Below are 21,100 nucleotides of genomic sequence, written 5' to 3' on the forward strand. Positions count from 1 at the left end.
ACTCTTGTCATTCTCTCAACCAGCTTCACGAGGAATGCTTTTCCAACAGTCTTGAATGAGTTCCCACATATATGCTGAGCACTTGTTAGATGATTTTCCTTCATTCTGCGGTCCAACTCATCCCAAACCATCTCAATTGGGTTGAGGTTGGGTGATTGTGAAGGACAGGTCATCTGATGCAGCACTCCATCACGCTCCTTCCTGGTCAAATAGCCCTTACACAGCCTGGAGGTGTGTTGGGTCATTGTCCTGTTGAAAAACCAATGATAGTCCCACTAAGCGCAAATCAGATGGGATGGCGTATCGCTGCAGAATGCAGTGGTAGCCATGCTGGTTAAGTGTGCCTTGTATTCTAAATAAATCACTGACAGTGTCACCAGCAAAGCACCCACACACCATCATGCCTCCTCCATGCTTCACAGTGGGAATCACACATGCGGAGATCATCCGTTCACTTACTCTGCGTCTCACAAAGACACGGTGTCTCTCCAATTTGGATTCATCAGACCAAAGGACAGATTTCTACCGGTCTAATGTCCATTGCTCGTGTTCCTTGACCCAAGCATGTTTCTTCTTCTTATTGGTGTCCTTTAAGTGGTGGTTTCTTTGCAGCAATTCGACCATAAAGGCCTGATTCACGCAGTCTCCTCTGAACAGTTGATGTTGAGATGTTTCTGTTAGTTGAACTGTGATGCATTTATTTGGTCTGCAATCTGAGGTGCATTTAACTCTAATGAACTTATCCTCTGCAGCAGAGGTAACTCTGGGTCTTCCTTTTCTGTGGCATTCCTCATGAGAGCCAGTTTCATCATAGCGCTTGATGATTTTTGCGACTGCACTTGAAGAAACTTTCAACGTTCTTGCCTTATCTTCTGTATACCACCCCTACCTTGTCACAACACAACTGATTGGCTCAAATGCATTAAGAAGGAAAGAAATTCTACAAATGAACTTTTAGCAAGGCACACCTGTTCATTGAAATACATTCCAGGTGACTACCTCATGAAGCTGGTTGAGAGAATGCCAAGAGTGTGCAAAGCTGTCAAGGCAAAGGGTAGCTACTGAAGAATCTGAAATCAAAAATATATTTTGATTTGTTTAACACTTTTTTGGGGGGTTACTACATGATTCCATATGTGTTATAGTACTGTAGAAATGAAAGAAATCGAAATACTCTCTAGTCTTGGTCACTGTTGTTTAATATGCACCCGTAGGCCTATAGTTTATTGCTCTGAAATCCATTGGTTGATATCTAGGCGGTCTGTGGCCCGGGTGGCATCCCTGGTCTCTGTGCACTCTGTCCCTGTCCCCTCAGCCTCTCAGCCCTTCCAGCTGAGACTGCAGGGACCAGGCCTAGGCTGTATTTGTTTTGCGTTTCCACAGCGTGTAATTGTCTGTTCGCATTCAGGGAGCTCGTAAAGGGCTCAGCTCTGAGCTGCAGTCCGAAACGTGGTGACGTCCCCCTCCTTGTAAATGAAATTTATTTGCTTGCTTTTTAATTCCCCTTTACGGTTTCCCCAGTTCCCCTGCTCTACCCCACTGCAGCCCGCCACATGAAGTGTGCAGTTTTTTTATCCATCAGTTCCGCTCCGGTTCATAAAAATTTATGAATTAATAACCTTCCCGGTTCCCATCGACCAGAAGCCAGACGTTCCCTCCCGGAGAAGAAGTGCAAGCCCAGCTCACAGAGCTATCATGTTGGAGGAAAAATAACAGATGTTAAAGATGTCTTTCATATAGAAAAAACCCTTTCTAGTGATTTAAATGGCATGCGTCTGACATAATGTACATAATAACCATTGTAAACCGATGTGTTGCTAAAATTAAGGCTCTGCCCCGGTTGTAAATGTCACATAACCGTTCTGTTGTCTATACTTTTTCCAAAAAGGTACAGTAGCTAATCTGTAGCAGGCCAGGCAAAACTGTGCTGTGCTGGATAGTCAAGAGGCTCAGAAACATGGGCTTTGTCCCAAATGGCACCCTATTCCCTAGGTAGTGCACCACTTTTGACCTGGTCCCATAGGGCTCTGGGAAAAATTGGTGCTCTATATTGGGAATAGGGTGCCATTTAGGATCTACACGTCTATTTTACTGGCTTGCCCAGTGGCCGTTTTGAGGGGGAGATGGAGAGCCACACCTGCTACATCCATCTATTTGGCTGCTTTACAGCCTACTACCCAGTTATTATCGGAGTAATTTAGGTTTACTGTTATGTGGGGAAACCCTTCATGTTAGAAGCGTTGTGAAGTCGACATGGGCTAAGACCAACCGTTTCCACTCAAGCAGGCTTAGACTCTCCTCCAGAGGTCATAGCTGTTGCCTCATCAGTGGGTGTGTGTGTTGCTCTATTTCTGTGTGTGTGAGTATGTATGCAAGTGCTTAAAGACACTCTCAACCTTTTTATGATTTTACAATCTCATCTGTCTCTCTCGCTCTCCCAACCGCTTCAATCTCCTTCCCTCTCTCTTTGCATCAATTCAGACCCAAAAGGCCATCCCAGTAAATAGACACGTTGATCTCATAGCCATAATAACAGTCCTATTACTGAGGTGGAGGAGTGCGCTCAGTGTCACCTTAACATGTTACTGGACTGACATCTAGCCCTGATCAATGATGATTTAGCCTGGCTTTCAACCCACGCCTCCGCGGCACCAGCACCAGGAAATTACATTACAGCTGACCCTGCCTTGGCTCCATTAGAACGCCGCCATTTGTTAAAATACTGCCCAGGCCGAAACAATTCAACTGGGGGCCATTTTCATTCTGTAATAGAGGGACGGGCGTGCTATCATCATTGTCCCCATGAGTGAATCAATCCGGACGCCTGATATTTCGTAAAAAGCATTTGGATTAGATTGAGCTGACCCCGGTGATAACGCTGCAATCGATGGAGGAGCTGCCAGAAAACAAGTTAGGATAAGTTATCTCTCTATTAATCTCATTGCCTGTACTCAGATTGGTAATGCTTCCTTGCTGTGCCAGAGAGTATCATCATATGCCTTGATCTCCTAGTGTAAGTCCTGCAGCAGATCAGTATTTGGTACGGCTGCTATGGACACCCAAAACTCTGTCACCTCCTTTGTCTTCCCCATTGTCTCTTACAGGAAATGAGGGGGGAATGCACACACTTTGACATGCACACAGAACGTCAGACAATCTCACTGGCACACACACCAGACACCCACAAACAGACGTACGTGCGCACACAAACATGCAATGTCAGGTATGCATGCATACACAACCATGTATGTACGCGCGGACACAATGTTTTAGGTCTCTGGCTGGGCTGAGAGATCTGAGGGCTCCAGTGGCGCCGGAGCTGCTGCTGAGTGTCCAGCCACTGGCCTGGGAAAGTTTCCTCAACAGCCAGCCAGCGAGAGTGTGTGTTGGGTGTTGCCGCTGGCCTTGTCAGTGGGTGTGTGGAGCCGCGTTCATGTCTGCCCCGGCTCTGTGGAGTGGTGCTGCTTACACGCACACACTAATCCCCTTGATCAAGGGGTAAGCATCCTTTTAGGGAGTGGACAGCCGTAGCGGCCAAGGTAGTATATAGGGGAATAGGGTGTCATTTGAGACGCAGACAATTTTCCCGCGAGAGGGTTACTCTCGGCATGATTCACATCTATTGAAATCTTATTGATGATGTTTGGTATTTTGAGACAGGGGGCAGTAGGGTGTGTTAGAAGCTCATGAAGTCACTAGGTGTGATTTCTGGACAAGACCAACAGGTAACTGCCAAAATAAAGGACACACCAACATAGTGTCTCAATAGGGCGTTGGGCCACCACGAGCCACCAGAAGCCACCAGCTTCAATGTGCTTTTGTCTGGAACTCTATTGGAGGGATGTGACACCATTATTCCAATAAATTGGTGTTTTGTTCAAGGTGGTGGAAAACGCTGTCTCAGGCGCTCCAGAATCTCCCGCAAGTGTTCAATTGGGTTGAGATCTGGTAACTGAGACACACCCTTTAAACCCCCTATGCTCCTTTTGAGACCCCTCTTTCAAAGTCACAGATCTCTTCTAGTCATTAGTGCTGAGCGATTAACCGGAATTTAGTTTTTTAAACAACGAATTGACAAATGGCGGGGAGTTATTTAAATTCCATTTCGATAGTTTTTTTCCCCCGTGAGCTCAGTGCGCATATTGCACAGTTTTTATTTTTAGATAAATCAGATCCAGCCTGAACTGTGGGATGTAGTAGGGAGATGGTTTCCAGCATGCCACAATTCTACGTAGTTTAGCACCTAAACCATGGTAATATGCTACCATGACCATAATCCATTGTGCATCTACTTGTTCAGTTTCTTTTACGCCTGCTACGGAAGACAGAAGAATGTGTGATTGTGAGATGATATAGACAGCAGCTGTTGTTTCGCAAGGTATCTCTACCTGAAAATACATGATCTAAATGATTTGATGGTATTCAGCAGACATAAAAGTATGCCTTGTTTACTTTGAAGTAAATAGTGATTTTGTCAGACAGCATGGAGATGATGACTTGGAATTAAATAATAGTCATCAAATAAAATAAATGTAATATACACTACTGAAATATTTTATTACACTAAAGTAATGTGAATAAATTAAGATTATAAGTGATGAGCAGTAATTGGCAGTCACTACCATCATGGGACTTTTATTAATAGTTTTATTCTGTGTTACAGCATTCAACCTACATAATGCATAGTGCATTTAATGTAAAAAAATATATATAATCGAAACCAAAGTTGATTAATTGCTCAGTACGACTAGTCATGGAGGCAAAATAATGGACAACTGGGCATTTTTATACATGACCCTAAACATGATGGAATGTTAATTGCTTAATTAACTCAGGAACCACACCTGTGTGGAAGCGCCTGCTTTCAATGTACTTGGCATCCCTCATTTACTCAAGTGTTTCCTTTATTTTGGCAGTTACCTGCATGTCTCCCTTTTGTCTGCAACAGGACTAAATGAGTGTTTTTGTGTTTTTGTACCAACCAGTCCCCAGGCAGACATGGAGCCAGAACTTCATACAGCCTGTGTTCACAGAAACTAATACTGCTTGGCATTTGCTGTAGCGACAACACTCAATATAGCCAGTCTACACACGGCTAACACGAACCAACAGCAGTTAAACAAGGGCCATGTCTACTGACCAAGAGAGCGGAAAAGGAGGAGAGAGCTGGAGCGATGAAACCCTTGAGAGAAAGAGGAATAAGAGAGAGAGACAGAGTGAAAGAGAGGGAACAAGATCGAGAAGCGAGAGAGAACAAGAAAAGGAGGGAGAGGAAAAAAATTATGTAGTGCAGGCAGACTGGCTTCTCTATCATCAGCTCCATTCTAAGATTCCCTCATAAGAAGAATTATGGCAAATGAAACCCCCTCCGGTTCTCCATGGCTGCGACTCAGGGCTATCGAGTAGCACATGGTGGAGAGTCCCTGCAGCTTTTTACCATTCATCTCTCCCCAAAGTGTTTCCATGTTCCCGGCGCTTTGCGGCCAGTGTAAGATGTCTTGGCTGCTGTGTGATGGCCTGATGTGTGCATATTTTGAAACGGGGTCATTTTCTCAACGGTTCGGCCATAGTATTTCATCCACTGTTTGCATCTGTCAGAGAGAGGCCTGAATGGAAAGAGCAGATCTTTTCCACCATAAAGAATAGAAAGTAGCTGCCTGTTGGTTGGTTGGTCGGTCGGTCGGTCAGTTGGTTTCAGTGATTAGGAACGCAGATGGACATTACAACCTTATTGACGCATTGAGCCCAGTGGAGTAAAAGAACTGCTACAGGATTGGGCTCGGACTTTCGTATTAACTTTTTTGTGTTCGTAGGCTGACACAAAAAGAAGCTCTCTTAGATTTCTGGTGATTTTAGGGTCATCTCCTCTGAAATTGTACACAGTGACAGTGAACTTTATCGTAAATACTTTACAGACTTACGTTTTTATAGGAAGAGATTAAAAAAATATATACAGCAGAGTAAATAGCCTGCTGAAAGCAAACAACCTCAATGGCCCTAGAAACAGAACCAACACACGAATGTGGTACCATGGTCTCTGCCAGTGGGGAGAGATCAAGAGAAGGGAGAGCGAGCGAGACCGAGGAGAGGGACAGACCGATAGAGGGAGAGAGAACAGTTGATGAGGATTTATGTCTATGTTCCAAGGCCAGCAGCCACTGGCTGGTGTTGGCCTACCTCCCAAGTAGGCCTCCAGTAAATGTGTGTTACATGACAAACCATCTCCCTATAACCCCTCTCCTCTTCTCTGACTCCCCTCCCTGGGGTGCTCTGGGGTTCCAGCCCGCCACAGGCCTCCTCTCCACTGCGCCTTCTAAATGTTGATTCACTGGTCGCCAGTGGCCTGGGCTCTCAATAGCGTTTGATCTTCACTTACAGCTATTTAACACTGTCTCTGATTACCCTGGTGTGTGTGTGTGTGTGTGTGTGTGTGTGTGTGTGTGTGTGTGTGTGTGTGTGTGTGTGTGTGTGTGTGTGTGTGTGTGTGTGTGTGTGTGTTTTGGTCCATGTGTGATTTAAATATTTGACTCATGATGACTCAGAAGTCCAAGCATCTCTATGACCTCGAAAATATCTCTGTTTTCTACTGAAAGTTTCAAATAAAGGATGTGTTTGTGTTTCTATGCCTAGGACCAGCCCCCCATACTGCTGTGTGGACCTGTACTCTCTGAGGACAGGGGAGATGGTCAAGTCCATCCAGTTCAAGACGCCCATCTACGACCTGCACTGCAATAGGGAGTACGTACAGCATAATCACTTTTCGTATTCATATAAAATGCATTCATATCAATATATTGCAGTATTATGTTATATGAAAATCACATCCTATTTGTAATTTTCCAGAGTTTTTTTGTTGTTGTAGGATTCTAGTTGTCGCCCTGCAGGAGAAGATTGCTGCATTCGACAGCTGTACCTTCACCAAAAAGTTCTTTGTTACAAGTAAGGAGCTGGGACTGTGTGTGTATCCTAAATCATACCCTATTCCCTACATAGTTCACTGCTTTTGAACAGAGTCCTATGGGCCCTGGTCAAAGGTAGTGCACTATGTAGGGGATAGGGTGCCATTTAGGATGCTGTCTGTGAATTTGGCCACTTTGGATGATAAGGCTTTGATGTATGTGTTCATGTTGAACCAGATGACACACTCATGGACGTTTGTTTTCCTTGTGGCTTTGATCAATAAAACCCCCCCTGATTATACTTCACACATTGTTCTTATCACCATGCACACACACACACATATACAAACACATATATATATACACACACACACACACACACACTAGATTAGTACTCAGATGCATCTTCTCTTCAGTGAAATCAATGGACATATCATCTTGGAACAGATGTTCAGTCTCTCCTGTGTCTCTCTGTGTACATATGTGAAAACACCAAAGTGATATAGCTACCCACTAACCGTTATATAGCCAGTAGCACCAACACACAGAGCCAGAACCAGCCCAGTCACGTAACACATCAGCATTTTCCACACAAACATCCTACCACCAAAAAGACAAGCAAGTCTGTCACGCTGGCATCACCCAGCCCAAACAACCAACTAACTAAACACAGATAATGGCAGCGTTTATCCCGCAATACACAAACCGCCATGCCCCCTCAAGGAGCACCACATTTAGAACAAGTCTTTGAAACCGGTCTAAACTGTTTTCACTGAAACATCATGGTAGAACAGGCAGAAGCCCCTCTGGTAGCTTAACACATCTCAACATCACTGACAGTATGTTTATAACATGTTTACAACTCCTGATTGTAACCTCGACAACATACAGATACTCTTTTTGATTTCTTTTTGATTTCACCTTTATTTAACCAGGTAGGCTAGTTGAGAACAAGTTCTCATTTACAACTGCGACCTGGCCAAGATGAAGCAAAGCAGTGCGACAAAAACAACAACACAGAGTTACACAAAAGCAAACGTACAGTCAATAACACAATAGAAAAGTCTATATACAGTGTGTGCAAATGAGGTAAGATTAGGGAGGTAAGGGAATAAATAGGCCATAGTGGCGAAATAATTACAATTTAACAATTAAGCACCGGAGTGATGAATGTGCAAGTAGAGATACTGGGGTGCAAAGGAGCAAAAAAACAAAAAACAAATTGGGGATGAGGTAGTTGGGTGGGCTATTCACAGATGGGCTTGTACAGGTGCAGTGATCGGTAAGCTGCTCTTACAGCTGATGCTTAAAGTTAGTGAGTGGGAGATGAATCTCCAGCTTCAGTGATTTTTGTAATTCGTTCCGGCCATTGGCAGCAGAGAACTGGAAGGAAAGGCGGCCAAAAGAGGAGTTGGCTTTGGGGATAACCAATGAAATATACCTGCTGGAGCATGTGCTACGGGTGGGTGCTGCTATGGTGACCAGTGAGCTGAGATAAGGCGGGGCTTTACCTAGCAAAGACTTATAGATGACCTGGAGCAAGTGGGTTTGGCGACAAATATGAAGCAAGGGCCAGCCAACGAGAGCATACAGGTCACAGTGGTGGGTAGTATATGGGGCTTTGGTGACAAAACGGATGGCACTGTGCAAGACTACATCCAATTTTTTGAGTAGAGTGTTGGAGGCTGTTTTCTAAATGACATCGCCGAAGTCAGGATCGGTAGGATGGTCAGCGCAGGATGACGTGAAACAGTATATGTAACAAGGCCATTGCTGCCTGCAGATAGTAAACTGACTGCAGTTAGGAGAATTTGGTCTTAATGCGGTGTCTGCCTGCCTTTCCTATCCATGTCTGGCTGGGCCACGGGACAATGACTGTTAATCGCTCTCAATGACGCTTCCTCCTCGTGAAATGGAGACACGTTTCTCTTTGGGGAGGATGAGGAGCAACACATGCGTCCTGTAATGTGGGTGTTTTTAGTTGTTCTTGTCTTTTATAGTGGTGTGGAGTGGGGATGAGGTTAGTTAGGTCTGTGTGTGGATGTGATTTTGGGGTTGGTGATTCCCCTTTTTCTCGATCAAATGTTTTATTTTCTCTTCATCTTTCCTTCTTTCGGCCCTTTGCTTTTTCTCTTTCCTCTGTTCTCCTCAGCCTTTTCCCCTCTCACTTAGTCTGTCTTTTATTTTCTCTTCATATCCATTCCTCTTCTCCCCCTTCCTCTCTTCTTTCTTTTCATGTCTTTTCTGTTTTCCAATATCTCATCTCATCCTTCTCTCTCTCTTCTCTCTCTCCTCTGTTCCCTTTTCTCTCTCTTTTCCTCTCTCCTCTCATCCCCCTATCCACACAGGATGTGTCAGACACATGTTATCTCACTGCTTGGGCTGAGTGGGTCATTCTCCCCCAGCCGTGGAGAGCCAACAAAAGGCCATAGCATTGTGGCTTACCTCAAGTCCTATTCACCCCGCGCCTCCCAGCCTTGACTCTTCTGAACACTAAATTACTGTCTGACTCCATCTCATCTGCACCCTGAGCACTACATTACTGTCAGCCAAACCCCTCTCCCTTTGGCTCTCTCCCTTCGCACTCACATGACCTCTTATTGGTGTGTGTGTACTGGTATGTACGTTTGTGGGGGTATGTGTTTGTATATCTGTGTGTATGTGTGTGCACAAACAAGCGTATTTGTCCCCGTTACTCTCTGCGTGCATTTATGGCAGGTTCCATCATGACTCATTCTCTGTTTACAGATATGTTTAGGAGTAGTGGTGAATCCTGATTGTGGATGTGCTCAAATACCTTGAGTGTTTTGGAACTAATATATTGGTCTATTAAGCCAGGCAAGCTTAATCAAGCACATATAACGTTTTTGAAATCATTTCAAATAGTATTTGAACCCATGTCTGGTGCTCTCTGGCCATTGACTCCAGTGTGTGTGTGGTTGTATTTAGTTAATTATTACTCATGTCTACTGTGAGATGACTGTTTACATCAACATCTGTGTGAGTGGGTGGACACATTTGTTCCAGTATAACAGTGCATTCAGAAAGTATTCAGACACATTGACTTTTCCCACATTTTGTTACATTACAGCCTTGTTCTAAAATGGATAAAAAAAATATTATCCACTCAATACCCCATAATGACAAAGCAAAAACAGGTTTTTAGAAATTTTTGCTAATGTATAAAAAATGTAAAACTGAATTATGACATTTACATAAGTATTCAGACCCTTTACTCAGTACTTTGTTGAAGCACCTTTGGCAGCGATTACAGCCTTGAGTCTTCTTGGGTATGATGTTACAAGCTTGGCACACCTGTATTTAGAGAGTTTCTCCCGTTCTTCTCTGCAGATCCTCAAGCTCTATCAGGTTGGATGGGAAGCGTTGCTGCAGAGCTATTTTCAGGTCTCTCCAGAGATGTTCGATCGAGTTCAAGTCCAGGCTCTGGCTGGGCCACTCAAGGACATTCAGAAACTTGTCCCGAAGCCACTCCTGCATTGGCTTGGGTGTGTGCTTAGGGTCATTGTCCTGTTGGAAGGTGAACCTTCACCCCAGTCTGAGGTCCTGAGTGCTCTGGAGCAGCTTTTCATCAAGGATCTCTCTGTACTTTGCTCCGTTCTTATTTTCCTTGATCCTTTCTAGTCTCCCAGTCCCTGGCACTGAAAAACATCCCCACAGCATGATACTGCCACCACCATATTTCAATGTAGGGATGGTGCCAGTTTTCCTCCAGATGTGACGCTTGGCATTCAGGCTTTTTTACTGAGGAGTGGCTTCCATCTGGCTACTCTACCATAAAGGCCTGGTTGGTGGAGTGCTGCAGAGATTGTTGGCCTTCTGGAAGGTTCTCTCATCTCCACAGAGGAACTCTGGAGCTCTGTCAGAGTGACCATCAGGTTCTTGGACACCTCCCTGATCAAGGCACCTTCTCCCCCGATTGCTCAGTTTGGCCGGGCGGCCAGATCTAGGAAGAGTCTTGCTGGTTCCAAACTTCTTCCATTTAAGAATGATGGAGGCCACTGTGTTCTTTGGGACCTTCAATGTTGCATACATTTTTTGGTACCCATTCCTAGATCTGTGCCTCGACACAATCCTGTCTCGGAGCTCTACGGACAATTCCTTTGACCTCATGGCTTGGTTTTTGCTCTGACATGGACTGTCAACTGTGGGACCTCAGATAGACGGGTGTGTGCCTTTCCAAATCATGTCCAATCAATTGAATTGACCACAGGTGGACTCTAATCAAGTTGTAGAAACATCTCAAGGATGATCAATGGAAACAGGATGCACCTGAACTTAATTTCGAGTCTCATAGCAAAGGGTCTGAATACTTATGTAAATAAGCTGTTTCTGTCGTTGTTTTTAATACATTTGCAAACATTTCTAAAACCTTGTTTTCGCTTGGGCATTATGGGGTATTGTATGTAGATTGAGGATTCAATTTTTTTTATATCTATTTTAGAATAAGGCTGTAACGTAACAAAATGTGGAAGAAGTCAAGGGGTCTGAAGACTTTCTGAATGCACTGTATACTGATAGCTTGATCCGCTTGTGAATTTATGGGCTGTTTGTCCTCATCTTCTGTATGTATGTTGACGTCCATTTGTCTTTATGCTGAGCTTTTCAGTGTGTGTGTGTTTCTTTTTACTTAGAGCCACATTATGACCTAATGCGTTCTGTGGCACACAATAAAGTGGGATCCACTTTCCCCTCTCAAACACATTAGGGCTTTAAGAGAAACCGAGACACACTCGGAAGAGAGGAACTCTGACTTCTAAAGCGAATATCTACAGCAGCATTATCAGCATTCACTGTTTCTGCAACTTTTAAAAGGGAACATGTTGAAGTTAGGTAATCCCAGGGCAGTCCATTTGAGATACGCAGTCATGATTTTACGCCTTGATTGGTGTATATAAATTGGTGTGACTGTGTTGTGTCAGCCTCAATTGTGCATCCAATGTGTCCCGTGGCTGAAGGGTATGGAGAAAGAATGGAGTTCACCTTCAATAACTGTGTTTCCTCCCGTGTGTTTTCAGGCTGCTTTCCATGTCCGGGCCCCAACCTAAACCCCATAGCACTGGGAGGACGCTGGCTAGCCTACGCTGAGAATAAGGTAGGACACAGGCACACACAGGCACACACAGGCACACACAGGCACACACAGGCACACACAGGCACACACAGGCACACACAGGCACACACAGGCACACACAGGCACACACAGGCACACACAGGCACACACAGGCACACACAGGCACACACAGGCACAGACAGACAGACAGACAGACAGACAGACACACACACACACACACACACACACACACACACACACACACACACACACACACACACACACACACACACACACACACACACACACACACGTCACAGATGTACTTATCACAACAGCATATTTACAGTCCTCCAAAAAGCATTTTTTATTTGAGCTCTTTAATCTCTCAGTACAACTCATTCTAAGAAGATGCCACTAGAAATGATAACATCTGAAAACCAACAGATATAGGTTTTTTTTATGTCTATTTAATAGGATTTTGGTATTTTCCAAAAGCAAGTCCACTCTACGCAATAGGTTTAATGGATAATTGTGTCTGGTAGTTTTCTGATTACGACCGGCCACTCAAGCAATTGACAGACGGGTCAGTGACTACTTGTTACTATGGCATTGGGCAGTAGACCGAGTAATGTTGGGAATGTATAAGCTACTCTGTTCGTGAAGTATAGAGTAGGTCTGGGATGGATGGCTGGATCCAAGGAAATGGACAGTGGGATAGGAGAGGAGTGTTTTTAATGTGCAGCTCCTCCATATTCTGTTTCTGGTTGGCATCAGATGCAGGAGGACGATGGTTATGTATTTCTTATCTATGTTTTCCTCTCTCTCTCTCTGTGTGTGTCTCTCTCTCTGTGTGTCTCTCTCTGTGTCTCTCTTTCTGTCTGTCTGTGTGTGTCTCTCTCTCTCTCCCTCCAGTTGATCCGGTGTCACCAGTCTCGAGGCGGTGCCTGCGGGGACAATGCCCAGTCTTACACAGCTACAGTCATCAGCGCTGCTAAAGTAAGTCAAACACATACACTCTCTCACACACACTTCCCTCCATCTCAGTGGTTGTAATAAAATCATTTACATCTGTACATTTCTGAGAAGTGATATAGGATCCACCCAGGCTTTCCCCTGTGAGTCAGACACCATTCTGAGAATCTATATCATAACCCAGACACAGGCCCTGAGAGTCAATGAGCATCTTAACTCAATTCTATGGTCCCTGTATTTGTCTGTAGGGGGTTCCATCCTGTACTGTCCTGCAATATTGGACATATGGTCCCTGTAATACTCCTCTCAGCTGGAGAGCACCGCCAGGCTACGCTAACTGCTAAGCCCTTTGATACCACACTGAATTTATACCCCTCCGCTCTGTTGATGTAGCGGCTAAGCTATCCCACGCTACTAGCCTAGCACAGCAATTTCCTCATATGGTTCCAGTCTCCTGTCTTTTCCAAGCCTGCAAAGGGGAACTCTAATTGATTTATGAAGCCCCCTCGGGTTATTCCCATGGTCTCTCCCTCCCTTTCTCCTTAATGAGCGCTAACGGCTAGCGTGATAGCAGTCCCATTAGCCGCTAATGGCGGCTTGCGAAAGTATTCACTCCCTTGGCATTTTTCCTATTTTGTTGCCTTACAACCTGGAATTAAAATAGATTTTTGGGGGGTTTGTATCATTTGATTTACACAACATGCCTACCACTTTGAAGATGCAAAATATTTTTTTGTGCGAAACAAACAAGAAATAGGACAAGAAAAACAGACAACTTGAGCGTGCATGACTGTTCACCCCCCCCAAAAGGCAATACTTTGTAGAGCCACCCTTTGCAGCAATTACAGCTGCAAGTCCTCTGGGGGTATGTTTCTATACGCTTGGCACATCTAGCCACTGGGATTTTTGCCCATTCTTCAAGGCAAAACTGTTCCAGCTCCTTCAAGTTGGATGGGTTCCTGCTGGTGTACAGAAATCTTTAAGTCATACCACAAATTCTCAGTTGGATTGAGGTGTGGGCTTTGACTAGGCCATTCAAAGACATTTAAATGTTTCCCCTTAAACCACTCGAGTGTTGCTTTAGCAGTATGCTTAGGGTCAATGTCCTGCTGGAAGGTGAGCCTCCGTTCCTGTCTCAAATCTCTGGACGACTGAAACAGGTTTCCCTCAATAATTTCCCTGTATTTAGCGCCATCCATCATTCCTTCAATTCTGACCAGTTTCCTAGTCCCTGCCGATGAAAAACATCCCCACAGCATGATGCTGCCACCACCATGCTTCACTGTAGGGATGGTGTTCTCAAGGTGTTGGGTTTGCGCCAGACATAGCGTTTTCCTTGATGGCCAAAAAGCTAAATTTTAGTCTCATCTGACCAGAGTATCTTCTTCCATATGTTTGGGGAGTCTCAAATCAAAGTTTATTTGTCACGTGCGCCGAATACAACAGGTGTAGGTAGACCTTACAGTGAAATGCTTACTTACAGGCTCTAACCAATAGTGCAAAAAATGTATTAGGTGAACAATAGGTAAGTAAAGAAAACAACAGTAAAAAGACTGATAAACAGTAATGAGGCTATATACAGTAGCGAAGCTACATACAGACACTGGTTAGTCAGGCTGATTGAGGTGGTATGTACATGTAGCTATGGTTAAAGTGACTATGCATAAATGATGAACAGAGAGTAGCTTTAGCGTGAAAGAGGCGTTGGTGGGTGGCAGGACACAATGCAGATAGCCCGGTTAGCCAATGTGCGGGAGCACTGGTTGGTCGGGCCAATTGAGGTAGTATGTACAGTCGTGGCCAAACATTTTGAGAATGACACAAATATTCATTTTCACAAAGTCTGCTGTCTCAGTTTGTATGAGGGCAATTTGAATATACTCCAGAATGTTATGAAGAGTGATCAGCTTAATTGCAATTAATTGCAATTAATTAATTCTGGGATGCTTGCCTTCTAGGCAGAGTTGCAAAGAAAAACCCATGTCAGACTGGCCAATAAAAAGAAAAGATTAAGATGGGCAAAAGAACACAAACACTGGACAGAGGAACTCTGCCTAGAAGGCCAGCATCCCGAAGTCGCCTCTTCACTGTTGAGACTGGTGTTTTGCTGGTACTATTTAATGAAACTGCCAGTTCAGGACTTGTGAGTCGTCTGTTTCTCAATCTAGACACACTAATGTACTTGTCCTCTTGCTCAGTTGTGCACTGGGGCCGCTCACTCCTCTTTCTATTCTGGTTAGTGCCAGTTTGCACTGTTCTGTGAAGGGAGTAGTATACAGTCTTGGCCTAAAGTTTTGAGAATGATACAAATATACATTTTCACAAAGTCTGCTGCCCCAGTTTGTATGATGGCAATTTGCATATACTCCAGAATGTTATGAAGAGTGATCGGATGAATTACAATTAATTGCACTGTCCCTCTTTGCCATGCAAATGAACTGAATCCCCAAAAAACATTTCCACTGCATTTCAGCCCTGCCACAAAAGGACCAGCTGACATCATGTTAGTGATTCTCTCGTTAACACAGGTGTGAGTGTTGACGAGAATAAGGCTGGAGATCACTCTGTCATGCTGATTGAGTTCAAATAACAGACTCGAAGCTTCAAAAGGAGGGTGGTGCTTGGAATCATTGTTCTTCCTCTGTCAACCATGGTTTCCTGCAAGGAAACACATGCCGCCATCATTGCTTTGCACAAAAAGGCTTCACAGGCAAGGATATTGCTGCCAGAAAGATTGCACCTAAATCAACCATTTATCGGATCATCAAGAACTTCAAGGAGAGCGGTTCAATTGTTGTGAAGAAGGCTTCAGGTTGCCCAAGAAAGTCCAGCAAGCGCCAGGACCGTCTCCTAAAGTTGATTCAGCTGCGGGATCGGGGCACCACCACTACAGAGCTTGCTCAAGAATGGCAGGAGGCAGGTGTGAGTGCATCTGCACGCACAGTGAGTTGAAGACTTTTGGAGGATGGCCTGGTGTCAAGAAGGGCAGCAAAGAAGCCACTTCTCTCCAGGAAAAACATCAGGGACAGACTGACAAGGTGAGCGCTACCATCAGTCCTGTGTCATGCCAACAGTAAAGCATCCTGAGACCATTCATGTGTGGGGTTGCTTCTCAGCCAAAGGAGTGGGCTCACTCACAATTTTGCCTAAGAACACAGCCATGAATAAAGAATGGTACCAACACATCCTCCGAGAGCAACTTCTCCCAGCCATCCAGGAACAGTTTGGTGACGAACAATGCCTTTTCCAACATGATGGAGCACCTTGCATAACGCAGAAGGGATAACGAAGTGGCTCGGGGAACAAAGCATCGATATTTTGGGTCCATGGCCTGGAAACTCGTCAGACCTTAATCCCATTGAGAACTTGTGGTCAATCCTCAAGAGGCGGGTGGACAAACAAAACCCCACAAATTCTGACAAACTCCAAGCATTGATTATGCAAGAATGGGCTGCCATCAGTCAGGATGTGGCCCCGAAGTTAATTGACAGCATGCCAGTGCGGATTGCAGAGGTCTTGAAAAAGAAGTGTCAACACTGCAAATATTGACTCTGCATCAATTTCATGTAATTGTCAATAAAAGACTTTGACACTTATGGAATGCTTGCAATTATGTAATTAATTATACTTCAGTATTCCATAGTAACATCTGACAAAAATATCTAGACACAATGAAGCAGCAAACTTTGTGGAAATAAATATTTGTGTCATTCTAAAAACTTTTGGCCACGACTGTACATATGTACATGAATGTATAGTTAAAGTGACTATGCATATATGATTAACAGACAGTAGCAGCAGCGTAAAACAATGCGTTTCGGCGTCCCACATGCCTTTCGGCGAACACCAAACATGTCTGCTTATTTCTTTCTGGCCACTCTTCCGTAAAGCCCAGCTCTGTGGTGTGTACGGCTTAAAGTGGTCCTATGGAGAGATACTCCAATCTCCGCTGTGGAGCTTTGCAGCTCCTTCAGGGTTATCTTTGGTCTCTTTGTTGCCTCTGATTAATGCCCTCCATGCCTGGTCTGTGAGTTTTGGTGGGCGGCCATCTCTTGGCAGGTTTGTTGCGGTGCCATATTCTTTCCATTTTTTTATGGATTTAATGGTGCTCCGTGGGGTGTTTTAAAGTTTAGGATATTCTTATATAACCCAACCCTGATCTGTACTTCTCCACAACTTTCTCCCTGACCTGTTTGGAGAGCTCCTTGGTCTTCATGGTGCCGCTTACTTGGTGGTGCACCTTAGTGGTGTTGCAGACTCTGGAGCCTTTCAGAACAGGTGTATACATACTGAGATCATGTGACAGATCATGTGACACTTAGATTGCATACAGGTGGACTTTATTTATTTAACTAATTATGTGACTTCTGAAGGTAATTGGTTGCACCTGATCTTATTTAGGGGCTTCATAGCAAAGGGGGTGAATACATATACACGCACCACTTTTCCGTTTTTTAAGTTTTTTTTTAGTTTATGTCCATTACATGAAATCCAAATAAAAAGCCTTTTAAATTAAAGGTTGTAATGCAACAAAACAGGAAGAACACCAAGGGGGGGTGAATACTTTTGCAAGGCACTGTACATCAAAAAGAGCAGGGGCAGCAGCGCTGAAGTGTTAGCCTGGCTAGCGGAGGGAGGGGGAAACGAGGTCCCGGTCTGCAGCCACCGTTTAGACTATATATTATCATCTCAATATTTTCACTGCTTCCCCCCTCCTCCGGTCTACAACGCCACACTCCGACTGAGTGCTGCTGTCCAGAGACTTGGAAGGCGAGAGGGGGCGTGGAGAGAGCGCTAAGGGGAAGATTTTGGGAGTGTTTCCAAGCATTTTGTAGGAAATAATATTTTCTAACAGTGCATAATTCCAGCTGTATTGTTCCTCATACTAATCACTGGAATGTAAACATAAAGCAAAACTGCGTCTGTGATGCTCTGCATCAGTGTGGAGGCTCCTCCATGTCCTCTCCGGGCCTAGCCAGGGTGTCTGACTCAAACACCTCTGTGGCCTGGGCCAGGCCAGGCTCAAGGAAATGGATAGACTCCACTTAAGCAGCACTATCTCACCGCTACACTTTCCTGAGCTAATGGAGTCCGTATACTGTGTGTGTGTCAGCGCAAAGGGGCCCCGGAGAACCTAATCAGGTATTCAGGCCAGGCAGCACTGTCAATACCATGTGGCGCCTCTCGTTTGTTGGGTCTATGCATCACACACTCACCCACCCACACACACTCCCTCACTTGGTGACTCCACCTAGCCCACTAACAGACTGGCGTGTGTAAATTGCTCAGAGCCCCATCAATAATGAAACAGTGCGTTTGGCTCCTAATTGATCAACACTAATGTGTTTTCTAATCACTGCAGTGTGACGTTTTAGTGCTAATCCAAACAGGAGCCATTGATCTGTGTAGGGCTGAGAAGGGGGGAGTCTGGGGAGTAGAGACTGGTGGCAGACACTTGGCTCCTGCTGTTTCAGCACTCCACATCATCAGCAGCAGCTGATAGCATTGAGTAAATAGCCAGTCTCTCTCTCACAGACACACACGCACACACGCTTATAGGCATGCGTAGACACAGTCGTTCTATATTGATCAACACTTCTCTCCCAGATCCCCTTAGTCAAACAGACATACTGGTGTCTTTATTGGAAGTGTCTAGTTGGTTTATGACGATGAGCCCAATCTGATGTTTGTTTCCTGCTATTCTCCACCTCCCCCCTCTCTCCCTTCTCCTCCCCCCTCTCTCCCCTCTTCTCCCCTCTCTATATATGCGCTGCTCTCCCTCCCCCTTCCCCCTGTCGTTCTGCTTAGACCCTAAAGACTGGTCTCACCATGGTGGGGAAGGTGGTGACCCAGCTAGCTGGTACTCTACCCACTGGCGCCCCCGACGAGGAGGGTGCTACCCCCCACAGCACCACCCGCCGAAGCCCCCATGCCCCCGGAGTAATCACCATCATTGACACACACAATGTGGGAGAGGGACAGGTATGTGTGATCACTAAGTTATAGACCCTGGCTCTCCAACCGTGTTAAATCACCTTCTGATGTAATGGTAAGAATAATATACATGTTCTGCAACCAGAAATGTAAGAAGAAGGAAAACTGCAAAAAAAAAATGTTTTCACACAATGTGGAGTTTAAAAGATGTTATTGGAGAGGTACATGTATTACTGTCTCTTACCGTCTGTGTTATGGACCATTGCTCTGAAGTAATGTTGAAAAAGTGTACAAAGCGAAACATACATCTTGGTTGGTTTTTGTGTATGTAGTAATCCTTTTGGGGTTGTTTGAACAATAATTCTCACCTGATAATAATGTGTCATCACTACCTTTTATAAACTGTCCCAACCTACTGTATCTCAGTAGACTGCCACTGGCTGCTCGATACATCATGGGAATGTGTCTCTTCCTGCTTTTGGAACAGGTCCCAAGTGAAGACCAGGCCATAGAAATGGAATGATTTAACACAAAATAAAGAACCACATAAATCATTTTTCTTTCAGTTACATACATGTATTTGTTTAGGGGGTAGATCAGCTTTAATATTGCAGCTCTTACTCATTCAAGGGTTTTTCTTTGAGTCCTGACCTCAACCTGATTGAGATGCTGTGGCATGACCTTGAGAGCAGTTCACACCAGACATCCCAAGAATATTGCTGAACTGAAACAGTTTTGTGAAGAGGAATGGTAAAAAATTCCTCCTGACCGTTGTGCAGGTCTGATCCGCAACTAAAGAAAAGACGCCATAGAACCAAAGAGCCAAGCCAAAGAACACCATCCCAACCGTGAAGCACGGGGGTGGCAGCATCATGTTGTGGGGGTGCTTTGCTGCAGGAGGGACTGGTGCACTTCACAAAATAGATGGTGTCATGAGAAAGGAAAATGATGTGGATATATTGAAGCAACATCTCAAGACATCAGTCAGGAAGTTAAAGCTTGGTCGCAAATGGGTCTTCAAAATGGTCAATGACACCAGGCATAATTCCAAAGTTGTGGCAAAATGGCTTAAGGACAACAGGGTCAAGGTACTGGAGTGGCCATCACAAAGCCCTGACCTCAATCCCATAGAACATTTGTGGGCAGAACTAAAAAAGTGTGTGCGAGCAAGGAGGCCTAAAAACCTGGCTCCATTACGCCAGCTCTATCAGGGTGAATGGGCCAAAATTCACCCAATTTATTGTGGGAAGCTTGTGGAAGGCTATTCAACACGTTTGACTGAAGTTAAACAATTTAAAGGCAATGCTGTCAAATACTAATTGAGTGTATGTAAACTTCTGACCAACTGGGAATGTGATGAAAGAAATATAAGCTGAAATAAATCATTCTCTCCACTATTATTCTGACAATTCACATTCTTAGAATAAAGTGGTGATTCTGACTGACCTAAGACAGGGAGTTTTTACTAGGATTAAATGTCAGGAATTGTGAAAAACTGAGTTTAAATGTATTTGGCTAAGGTGTATGTAAACTCCCAACTTCAACTGTATATATGTTTTACAGACACAGTATGTTTTACATTAGTTATCTTGTTATTAGTTGTTATTATTCCCAACCTTCAGCTCCATTTAACCCCTCCCATCTATCTCTTAACACCATCCATATTGGATTTCTATTTGCCATATATTTTAACTGTGCTGTTATGTTTCACAGAAGTTCTGAATCTTTTCTATTCTCATAATTTCTACAGATTGTAAAATAAATAAATTAATTTTTTGCTAAAACTATTATTATATTATTGATTATTGACTATGACTTTTAAAATCACCCAGTATTGCTATCTGCCGCGTTAGCTCCAGGTAAATGTTGCAATTCTTCAGCCATTCCTGGACCTGTGACCACAAGCTACATATGGACAGTACCAAAACAAATTATTGAATTATTCTGTCTCTTCGCAGCAAAATCTGCCGAGGTTGTATCCCCCATATTTATAACATTGTATTGGTTTGCAAGAATTTCGTATAATAATTCAATTGAAATATTCTAAGTTTTGAAATCCGCCGTCATTTTGCGTATCAGTTCATAAAACCATGTGCTATGGAATCGGTACATCGAAAATCTCTTCCCAGCTATTTCGCAATCTATATGGCACAGCTGTCAATTTTTTGGGTCCAATAAATGAAACTGTTAAACTTTTTTATTTATCACAATTTTCTTTAAC

At 44.2% G+C, this 21,100-nt stretch overlaps 1 protein-coding gene across 7 annotated transcripts in view; it reads left to right on the plus strand.

The window, feature by feature from the left end:
* LOC129822563 (BCAS3 microtubule associated cell migration factor-like) overlaps positions 1-21,100 on the plus strand; it is a 347,331-nt gene that overhangs the window by 21,742 nt on the left and 304,489 nt on the right. For 6 of the 7 annotated variants that reach the window (XR_008754493.1, XM_055880891.1, XM_055880894.1 and 3 more), the window contains exons 8-12: positions 6,631-6,738; positions 6,863-6,939; positions 11,936-12,012; positions 12,886-12,969; positions 18,754-18,927. Coding sequence is in view for 6 of the 7 variants with exons in the window: in XM_055880891.1 (XP_055736866.1) it covers positions 6,631-6,738; positions 6,863-6,939; positions 11,936-12,012; positions 12,886-12,969; positions 18,754-18,927 (520 nt within the window). In the remaining variant the exon portion in view is untranslated. The remainder of the gene's footprint in view (positions 1-6,630; positions 6,739-6,862; positions 6,940-11,935; positions 12,013-12,885; positions 12,970-18,753; positions 18,928-21,100) is intronic. The other variant, XM_055880892.1, reaches the window with a different exon arrangement.

The sequence above is a fragment of the Salvelinus fontinalis genome, chromosome 24, assembly GCF_029448725.1.
Source record: "Salvelinus fontinalis isolate EN_2023a chromosome 24, ASM2944872v1, whole genome shotgun sequence".
In the NCBI taxonomy this organism is placed as follows: domain Eukaryota; kingdom Metazoa; phylum Chordata; class Actinopteri; order Salmoniformes; family Salmonidae; genus Salvelinus; species Salvelinus fontinalis.